Source organism: Neomonachus schauinslandi, chromosome 15 (genome assembly GCF_002201575.2).
Source record: "Neomonachus schauinslandi chromosome 15, ASM220157v2, whole genome shotgun sequence".
Classification (NCBI taxonomy): Eukaryota; Metazoa; Chordata; class Mammalia; order Carnivora; family Phocidae; genus Neomonachus; species Neomonachus schauinslandi.
The window spans coordinates 2,608,473-2,618,635 of record NC_058417.1 but is presented as its reverse complement, the minus strand read 5'-3'; the positions used below and the strand labels follow the sequence as shown (position 1 = coordinate 2,618,635).

The window sequence follows — 10,163 nt, the reverse complement described above, 5'->3', positions numbered from 1 at the left end:
AGCCCCCAGCACTAGTCTCTCTCCACCCACCCACCCAACCTTTTACACACCCCTCAGCCAAGCCTGGTCCCTGCAAAGAAAACTGTGGAGTCCCTTTGCTAAATTGAAAGGCTCCAGAGAACAACATGGGAGGGGACTGGGGTCTGGCTTAAAAATCAAGAACCACAATACAATTATTTTATTTTCACGGCCAGAGGAATAATCTGAGCTATTTCTTCTCCAAGAGGGGGGAAAAATAATCCTAAAGAAAGCAATACAAATCTGACTAAAGCCCTCATCAAATAAAGTGCACAGCTCAGTGGAAGCTAATCCCTAGCCCCCTCCCTCCCACCTGCCAAATTAACACCAACTCTCCACTCCTCCCTAACCAGCTCCTGAGGTCCTGGCCAGGCTGAAGCCGGTAGAACAACTATCATTGTAAAAAAAAAATAAAATAACTATCACAATTTAACCAGAATGATCATTTCATAACAAGCATTCATTCGTTCAGTATTTATTCTGTGCGGGGCACTGTGCTAAGTGCTTTGCATAAATTATCTCATCCCCCCCCCCCCAGCCCAGAAGGTATGCATTGATATTTAAATTTTCCAGATTAAGACTATGAGGCTCTGGGAGGTGGTGACCTTTCCAAGTCCCTATAGCCACTAAGTGGCAGAGCTGGGAACGGAATCCAGGTCTGATCGGACAGCCCGAGCTCTAAGGTGCGTTCGAAGAAAAACGAATTTTTTCCACTATCATAAGCAAACCCCGGGACTTAACTCAATAGGGAAAGGCACTCGCAGGTATCAACGGAGTCCTCCTCCCTCAGGAAAGTGATCCACCCACCCACACAGAATAAAGACCCTGACTTTTCAGTCTAATACTGTTTCCTGACCCTTTTCCTCACTGTTGGGGTGTCACTGCTTACGATCAGAGGTGAGCTGCTGTCCAGTGACCCCTCCCACACCACACACAGCTCTCCCAAGAGTAGCTCTCTTGCAGCCACTCCCACTTCAACTCAAAATGGGGAGGGGGCCATAGGACACTTGGCAATGCAGCAGGTGGGAAAGTAGAAAGACTGCTGGGAGGCTCTGCCAAGGGGAGGAGGGGGCTGGGAAGGAAAGCTCTCCGTACCAATCTGGGGCAAAGTGCCCCAGGGTTCCCGTAGCCCAGAAAAGGGGCAAAGTCTTTGGGCCACACCGCACCCGGGCCCCTCCCCCTCACAAAACTCCAGGCCAGGGTTTCCCACCTGCAGGCTGCTAAGGCCCAGGGAAGGGCGAGGGGGAAAAGATGGCACGGGGTTGGAACTGGACTCGGGGCAGAGGTTGGGGTGGGGGGGCGGGATGGAAAGGGGAGGAGGCCTCCGGCCTGGCAACCGTCCCAGGGCACGTGCACTGGTGACATCATCCCAGGCCACCTCTAACACAGACCTTTGACCCCTAGGGGCGGAAAGGGGCCTTTGGCTAAGCTTCCTGGGAAACAGCCTTAGGAATTCTGGGAACCCAAAAAGGAGGGGAGGGAAGGGACCCGGGCGGCTTGCCTTTATCTCTTCTACCCCAATACGGCTCCAGTCCCCGGGGCTCGGGCTTCCTAAGGCTCCTCCTCCCCGCCTCCAGCCCTGACCTCCCAACCCACATTTCTGACGGAGTCCCGACACGCCTCTCGCAGATACTGTGCCTTCTCCCTCCGGGGCGAGAGCTCGGGTGGGGGGCAGAGGGTGGGGGACGGGGGCACCGGGTCCCGCGGGGCTCCGTCTCCCATCCGCGGGATCCCCCGTGGCCCGGCCGGCCGCCAGCCGGAACCTGTCTGGGTCCCCAACTCTCCTGCCCCTCCCCGCGCTGCTCCAGGGCGGAGTCTGTGGAGTTGAAACCAGGACACGGCGAGAGGAAGAGTTATATAACCGGGAGAAGCCGAGAAGGACGAGTGGAGACCGGGACGGACAGCCCGAAGGGAGCCCGGAGACGTGCAAAGAGCACGAGGGCGAGTGGGGAAGACACGTTAGGGACGGGAAGGATTTGGGTGTGCCATCAAAGAGGAGGAATTCACGCCAAGAAGGGGCGTCACGGCCCGGCAAGTCACCTGGGCCGTCCGGGGCTTCCCCGCAGCGCCCTCCCCCGCCGCCCACAGCAGCTGAGCCCGAGCGAGTGAAGCCTCGGGAAGGGGCGCGGACACCCGCTCCGTTCCCCTGGGGGAGCCACCCTAAGCCAGAGCCCGGGAAGGCGGCAGCGGAGCCTAAGGGGCCGGAAACCACAGCTCCGCCCAGCCCACCTGGGAGAGTGGGGCGGCAGCTGGGGGTCGGTGGGAAACAGGTAGCCGGCCCCTCCCGCGCAAGGCTGGGCAGTACTGGTTCGAGACCCAGCGGAAGAGGACGGGCGCGTCCAGACGCCGGGGTCCCGGGGGCTGAGGAGCGCAGCCCGGGACTAGTTTGCAAACACAGACGCAAATGGGGGGGGGGGGGGACGACGGTGGGCGGCGAGCGCCGACTCGCCGCGCAGGCGCAGGGGGGCACCCGGGCGCGTGCGGAGGAGGGAGGAGGGTGGGCGCGAGCGTGTGGGAGTGCACGTGCGGGTCCCGAGCAGCTTCCCCCTCCCTTCTTCCCCTCTCCCCCACCCCTCTCCCCTTTCCTGTCGCTCTGTGAAGCCTCCTCCACATTGGCTGCCAGGGCCCTGATGTCAGGGACGTCCGCCGGAGCGGATTGGCCGGACGCGAGAGTTCGGGAATCCGGCTCCCGAGTCTGGCTCCCCAGTTACTCCGGCAACGGGGCAAGCAACCCCCGGGAGGGCTCGCCCGGGTCCCGCCTCCCTCCGGACGACCGCCGCGCCCTCCTCTGCGGCAGCGCCGCTCGCCGCCTCCCCTCGGTCTTTCCCGGGCTCTGCGGGTCCTGGGGAGCAAGGCGTCCTGCCCTCGACCTTCCCCGAGGTCGCCCCGCCCCCCGCTCGCCACACCCCCTCCCCCCCGCCCGTCCCCGGGTCACAGCCACCAGCGGCTGCAGACAGGAAGCGAATCTGCGTTGCTTAGTAACCAAGCCGCGTGCCCCCTCCCCACTATTTACCCCGGCGCGGGGAGGCGGAGACTGAGTCCCAGCCCCCTCCCCATCCTCTGCCCTTCGCCCTCCCGCCCACAATTTCCTGTGAGGGGCCCAGATGACGGGAAGTCAAACGCGCACCTCGGCCCACCTTTCTCTCGGGCCGGGCGGGGGGGCTTCGGCCGCCCTCCCGGCCACAGCGCCCACCCGGCTCCCGCGGCTCGGGCTGCGCGTCTCGCCCTCGCCATCTCGTGGCTGCGCTGGGAAGGTCCGCACGGAGCCGGGCCCCGGCCGGGCGAGGGCGACGAGCGGCCGAGTGGGGTCGGAGCCGGGATGGACGGGCTAGCGGGGTGCGGCGGAGTGGACGGGAGGAGAAGGCTGCCGCGGGGAGGCTGGCTGCCGGCGCTCCCGGCCTGAGGGGCCAGGCTGAGGCGACACACGGCGTGCGGAGAACTGGAGGGACACCCGAAGGGGCCCCCGGGCCCGGAGACCCTTGCCTGCCCGGCCAAGCCGACCTCAGGGGGCCGGCGCACTGGCCCAGCCGCGGACTCTGACCTTCAGTCCTGTCCTTCTGTCAGGGGCCGCCGCGCCCCGCCCCCGGGTCGGGGAGGGGAATCCCAGCCCAAGGGGGACTGGGAGCCCTTTCAGGCCCCTCTTGGCAGCCGAACCTCCAAGTCTTCTGCCTCCCCGCTCTTCCCCCACCCCACCCCACCCCGCACTCTTCTAGGGAACCCTGGCGTCCTGCGCCCCAGTCTTCTTTCCAGTGCCTTTGCCGAGACCCAGACGTCCATCCCCAGCTCTACCGGTCCGGAGACTCAGGCGTCCCGCCCCCCTGCGCGGAGATGGGTTTCCCTCTTTCAGACGCCCTCGCGGCTCCCCGTTACCTGGTTCTGGGGTGTCCCAGGTGCTCAGGCTCCCCGAGGTCTCCCAGGGGGTCGAGCGGGCCCCCCCTCTCCCAGGCCAGGGCCGGGGGGGCCGCTCCGCCCCGTGGCGCAGTTGGATTTTCCAACACAAACACCGCCCCCCCTGCGCCCCAGCCCCGCCCCCTTCCCCACGGTCCCGCCCCTCCTCGCGCCGAGAGTCCCTCTCTCGGGCCCCGCCCCGCCTTCTGCCGGTCCCACTCGCCTCAGCGCAGGTGCCGAGTTTAGGATGCCTGATGCGGGGTGCCGGGTTCGGGGTACAACGTACCGGGTCCAGCCCCGATCCCTGCCTGACAAACCCTTATTCCGTTCGGATCACGCGCCTTTCCAAAGTAAGCCCCGCCCCACCCGCTCAGGCCCAGCCCCGAAATTTAGCCTCTCGCGTTTTAGGTCCCGCCGCCCTGCCTCTCGTTCAAGGCCACGCCCCCTTCCTCTCCCGGCCTCCCACTTCCCCAGACCCCCAGCACCCCATTGAGAGGCTCAGTCAGGGCTTACGGTTGAGAGTGTTTTATTGCTCTAGCACACCTAGCTGTCTCCAGGCCCCCATTATGTGGTCCCAGTTAAGGCCAGCCTCGGTCCCTAGAGTGCCCGACCCTCCCTCAAGCGGGGAGGAAGAGGCGGCCTTCTCAGCTGTCCAGGCTCATGAGTAGAGCAGTGCCCCTCTTGATCCAGTGATCAGGTGTCATGGTCCCGGACCGGAGGTCGATGCTGATGACAAAGGAGGCTCGGTCTGCGCTGCCCGCCCGGTCGGGATAGTAATAGCAGGGGCAGGAGTACATGCCTGGGGGAAGGAGAGGAGGAGTCAGGGCCGGGAGCCTCTGGGAGCGCAGGGCAGGAGCAGGCGTGGGGGACGCATGGAGCCCGGGATGGGTGAGGATCCAAACTAAGGATGGGGACGGCAGGGTGGAGGGAGCCAGCCCACCCTTGGCGCTCTTCTTGCGACTCTCCGTAGGCCTGAAGTGGATCGTGGGCATGAGGCAGACAAGCTGCATGGGCTCCGCCTCCGCCAAGCAGGAGTTCTTCCTGTCCCAGCCGGCGCCCTCCAGGTACAGGCCACGGACCCAGACGCCGTCCTGGGAAGACACAGGGGCAGGGTGGGGGGGGACGTGGAGACCTGCCGCTGCCGGCCCCCCCCCCCCCACCCCGACCTCCCCCGCCAGACCCGCCTGTGCTCCCACCTTGGGTGGATACACTAGGTTGCTGTCGTCCACGGTGGAAACAATGAACTCCCAAGAGAGGTTGTCCACTGGAATCTGGGGGTTCAAGGGGAGCGTAAGGGAGGACCCCCAAAGAGGAGAGCACACCCATGCCCCCAGCACTCACGTTGTTTTGGCGAGCTGAGGACTGCAGCAGAGCAGTGAGGAAGCCCGTGGGAAAGGTGAAGCCGGACAGCCAGAAGATCACAGGAGGCCGGGCACGTTTGGCCCACAGCTCAAACTGCTCCACGCGCATGGCCAGGTCCCGGGTCCACGAAGCCAGTGGCTTTTGTGAGGGATAAGCCTGGAGGAGGAGGAGGCAGGCTGTGTTTATGCTCTCATTGATTCATGCATTTAAATCTCGGTTTTGAGCCCCTGGAGCAGCCATGGGCAGAATCTCTGTGGTGCCAGCCCGTTCCCCAGCTGCAGTTGGGCCAAGCTCTCCGAAGGCCAGCTCCCAGGAAAGAAGCATGAAACGACAGCTATTTAACAACCAGGGCAACAGCAATATTAACCAGTTACCATTAATGAAGCACCCACTAAGAGTTACGCACAGTACTGAGAATCCTTGAAACATCCTTGGCGGAGGTTAGGAACTTGCCCTAAGGTCCTAGGTTAATCGGTGCAAAGCCAGTCTGTGAATAGCAGAGCCAGATCTCTGCCTTGACTCTATCTGGCTCCAAAGCCCAGGCTCACTGCATTTTGCCGTATGCCTCCCAGAACCAGGAGATGGAGGGCACAGGGGTTCAAGAGCGATGCAAGCTTGCCTTTCCCCAGAGTGGAGGGACATGGGCATCGAAGATGCAATTGAAAATCTCTTCCAGGCTCGTAGACATGACGATGAGGCCCTGAATGCCTTTTTCGAGGTCTGTCAGTGAGGACCTGAGCAGGGTAAGGTGGGAGCTTAGAGATGGGAGGGGCCTGGCAGAGCCACCCCCGGGGGGGCAGGGAAGTGGTGGGGGGAGGCCCTTTCCTCTTGCCCCCACCCCACGAGACACAGAGCCCCTCTCCATCTTACAGGATGGTCTCCATAAGCTTGTTGTATCTCTGAATCTCCTGCAGAAGGACCACGTTGAGGGGGGAGGGGTCCATGGCCAGCAGTTTTCGGGTCCCCTCATAGTCGATCATTTCAGGGATCTTCTGTTTCACGTCAGCGGCCAACTCGAGGACCTGGCGCGGCGCGAGCTCTGAGGGGCGGCCTCTCGGCCTCCTTGCTGGCCCTCCCCCAGCCGCCGGCCTGCTCTTACCTTCTCTTCCCGGCTCTGGCCTCCAGCCCTGGTGGGCGTAATCTGGGGTTGCAGGGAAAGCAGAGTCTCAAAGAGAGTTCGTGCCTCAGTGATCTGGGAGGCCACATCCGCATTGGGGTGCTGGCCAAAGGCCTCAGGGGGGTCCATGCTGGGCAACATGCTGATGTACTCCTTGTAAGAGGCCAGGCTGCCATCTTTGGGGATGAAATAAGCCTCCAGTACTGACAACCTGGAGCCCACAGCGTAATTATCACCACGCTGTGGGCCTCCGGGGCCTCAGGGCCAGGCCGAGACCCCGGTCACTATGCGTGGCCCCTTCATCCCGCTCCCTGCTCCTCTCCCTTCCCCGACCCCACAGGCTCTGCCTCCTGCCAGTCTCTCCCCTCTCCTCAAACACTCCCACTGCCCCCGGGCCTGCCCCCTGGTCTGCCGGTGTCCTCTGGCCCCCTGTTCAGCGCCCCCTCCCCCTCACCGATAAAAGGGGGTCGACAGAGACTGGTCACAGAAATAGTCGTTGATGTAGGTGCTGAGCAGGCGCCGGTCCCAGTCGTCCGTGACGTGCCCACCGTAGTTGACGCCGGCAATGAGGTACTTGAGTGCGTCCCACGGTGTCTCCTCGTACTCATCCAGATAGAGACTCAGCAAGTTCTCGGACACCTGTGCACGGTCCCGGCCCCGCCCCCACACAGTTAGGGCAGGGAGTCTTCCCACGGGGCTTCCTGTCAGCGGCTCTTCCCGCAGGGGAGCCCACGGGGCAGGCGGTGTAAGGAGAGAGGGCTGGGCTGACGGACCCCTGTTGGTACAAACCTCAAAGTCGGAGTCATTGAAGCCATAGATAATGTTCCAGCCAAGCTGCAGGAACTTTTTGCGTTCCAGCAACACAGAATGGAAGAAGCAGAGTGCAAACAGCAGCTTCTTATACTTGGCGGGTTTGGAGCAGCGGGAAAACTGTGCTTCCGTCATCAGCTGGTAAAGACGTGTCATGTTGGCCTTCAGGCCCTGGGGACAAGGCAGTACAGAGGTGGGGTGACATGCATCGTGCTAAGCCCTGCCCCTAGCACCACCACATATGGTTGTGGAGGTTGCTCACTGCACAAACGGGGGGTGAAGGCTGAAATCCAGCCCTTGATCTGCATGCCAAGATGGGCACCGATTCACAGGACGGGGTGGGTGCCTTTCTTTAATTTGCACACAGGTGCTGTGGGGGTAGCGGTAGCTCTACCTCTTTGTCCCCCCACTTTTGATCCTCTCAGCCACGATGTTCTCAATGGCGGGTGGGCCAACTCAACTTGGGAGTACCAGAAGATATGACCAAAGATGAAGACACATACATGCAACTATTAGCGGACAAAAATGTACACACTACCATATGCAAAGGTCCAGGGTAGAGTAAGGGGCCACAGTACACCATCAAGGAGGGACAGTCTATGCGACAGATTTTTCAGGCTTCGTGAACACCCTTGTGGGTCAAGGTGGACAGAGTCTCACCAATGGGAAGGAGATAACTAGGCTGACAGGAGGGCGTTGGTTTCCTGGAGATGGAAAGAATGGCAGGGATAGAGGCACAAAGGAGAGAATAAGTGAGAAGATGAGTCTAAGGGCAAGGACTCAGGTGGGGTCAGAAGGGCCATGAACAGATGGAGCCATTTGGACTTGATTCACCAGGAGTCACAGAGCCACTTTCTGTCTTGAGTAGGACAGCAATATGTTGAAACAGGGCTTTTAGGAAGACGCATCCACAATGGACAGAATGGAGTAGTGAAAAAATTGGAGTAGGAATATTGCCATTTATAACATCAAAATATGTAGGGTTTCTAGGAATAAATAAAAATGCACACATCTTTATAGAGAAAATGACAAAACTTGATCGAAATAAAGACTACATGGAGAGACCCACTATAGTCATGGATGGGGAGGCCCGATATTACTAAAGATGTTGATTTCCTCCAAACTGATCAAGGGATTTTTTTTTTTTTTGTAGAACTTGACAAGCTAATTCCAGCATTTATGTCGGAGAATAAAAGGCCATGAGGAGCCTGAAGAAGAATACGGCAAAAAGGCTTGTCTTACCAGCCATCAAGGATTATTACAGAGCTTTAGGGTAAATGAGACAGTGTCTATTGACCCCAATATTAACAACTTGACCAATGAACAGAATAAAGGGCCCAGAAACCTATATCTATAAACGTGACTGAAGGCTTCGAGGCCCTGCAGATCAGAAGGGTAATTGCAGGCTCTTTGACGATAGTACTAGGAGGACTGGTTATTTTTGTGGATAGAAAAAAAAGAAAAATATTGGACCCCTACTCATTCCACACTTGCGAGAATCAACTTCAAGTGATTAAAACACCAAAATGGGAAAGTCAAATTATAAATGCTTCTGGAGATAAACAACAGAGAGTGCCTTTACCACCTTGGAGTAAGCAGAGATTTCTTGAACAACACCTAGGAGCACAAGCCATAAAGAGAAAAGAGCTAAATTCCACCTCCTAAACATTAAGGATCTCTATTCACCAAAAAAAAAATAACTAAAATGGAAAAGACAACCCGTAAAACACATAACTGAACGACGGGTATTTGGATGTGGGATGCAACGAGGAACCGTGAAACACGAACGTGAATGAAGGTCAAGTAGGTAGCGCTGAGTGGGAAAGGTCAGTTGCAGATTACTGGGATTACTGGGTGCATGCAGCTGCTTGGTCCCTGCAGCCAGATGCACCTTGAGAAGAGCAGCGTCTGCCCAGCGGGGAGGGAAGGCGACTGGGAAGGAGAGTCCTCGTTCCACCACAGGAAGGTGGGCACACAGGTATGTATGGAATTGGGATCCCTTATGTCTTGCATACGTTTTATACTCTTTTGTGTCTGCGTAGTATTTAGTTAAAAGGAAAAGACCAGAGAGCAGGCAGCGATCCAAGAATACACTCCAGAGCCATCCCCCGACTGGCAACTGGGGGCTGTGGTTCTGCAGGGGAATTTTATAAAGGACATGGTTGGCTCATTGAAGAAAATTGGAAATATATAATAGATTTAGGTTAAAACGTTATCAGGGGCGCCCGGGTGGCTCAGTCGGGTAAGCATCCAACCCTTGATTTCCGCTGGGGTCATGATCTCAGGGTCGTGAGATCAAGCCCGGCATCAGACTCCACACTGAGCATGGACACTGCTTAAGATTCTCTCTCTCTCCTCCCCTCTGCGCACCCCCCGCCCCCTGCTCACTCGCTTGCTCTCTCAAAAAATAAAAAATGAAAATGAAAAAAAATTAGAGGCACCATGAACAGAGATGGGATGAGGAGGCTCTCTCTGGTGGCGGGCTGGCAACTTGCTTTGAGAGCTGGGGATTTAGGGAGCCGGCTCGCCAGGAAGAAATGCCTTGTAGCCATGTGGAATCCAGGCCTGGGACTGAGCGACTGGCGCCAGGAGATAAGGATTGGAGTTGAAATCAGGAAAAGGACAATTTCTCTGTCGGGTTGCCAAAGGAGGAAATATAGAATGGGCATAGCTGGAGGTCAAGGACCAAGTCCGGAGCTACGACCACAGAACAAGAGGACCAAGAAACGCGGACGGGGTAAGTGACATCAGGGGACCCAGGGGAGGGCCAGTCCGCTGAGTCCGCGGCCCCAAGGCGGTCAAGGAGGATTGAAATGATGAGACGTGGGTTCACACAGTATTCATTTGTGAAGCCCCTAGTCCGTAGGGGTCCCGGGGCTAGTCACGAGATGAGCAAGACCTTGAGAGAAAAACAAAAAGTCTAGAGAAGAGGGGTCTCAGTCAGAACCACACCAACACGTGTCCAATG

General features: G+C 58.7%; 2 protein-coding genes across 2 annotated transcripts in view; both read right to left on the bottom strand.

Moving 5' to 3' along the window:
* KDM6B (lysine demethylase 6B) overlaps positions 1 to 1,740 on the bottom strand; it is a 19,016-nt gene extending 17,276 nt beyond the window's left edge. Inside the window, exon 1 of the mRNA XM_021694536.2 lies at positions 1,611 to 1,740. Coding sequence (XP_021550211.1) covers positions 1,611 to 1,740 — 130 coding nt within the window. The remainder of the gene's footprint in view (positions 1 to 1,610) is intronic.
* A 2,810-nt stretch (positions 1,741 to 4,550) lies between these two features.
* Positions 4,551 to 10,163, bottom strand: part of DNAH2 (dynein axonemal heavy chain 2) — a 79,186-nt gene continuing 73,573 nt past the window's right edge. The window contains exons 77-85 of the mRNA XM_044921585.1: positions 7,175 to 7,366; positions 6,840 to 7,024; positions 6,368 to 6,596; positions 6,139 to 6,290; positions 5,888 to 6,002; positions 5,248 to 5,424; positions 5,103 to 5,177; positions 4,847 to 4,997; positions 4,551 to 4,705 (exon numbers count right to left, since the gene is read on the bottom strand). Of these exons, the coding sequence (XP_044777520.1) occupies positions 4,551 to 4,705; positions 4,847 to 4,997; positions 5,103 to 5,177; positions 5,248 to 5,424; positions 5,888 to 6,002; positions 6,139 to 6,290; positions 6,368 to 6,596; positions 6,840 to 7,024; positions 7,175 to 7,366 (1,431 nt within the window). The remainder of the gene's footprint in view (positions 4,706 to 4,846; positions 4,998 to 5,102; positions 5,178 to 5,247; positions 5,425 to 5,887; positions 6,003 to 6,138; positions 6,291 to 6,367; positions 6,597 to 6,839; positions 7,025 to 7,174; positions 7,367 to 10,163) is intronic.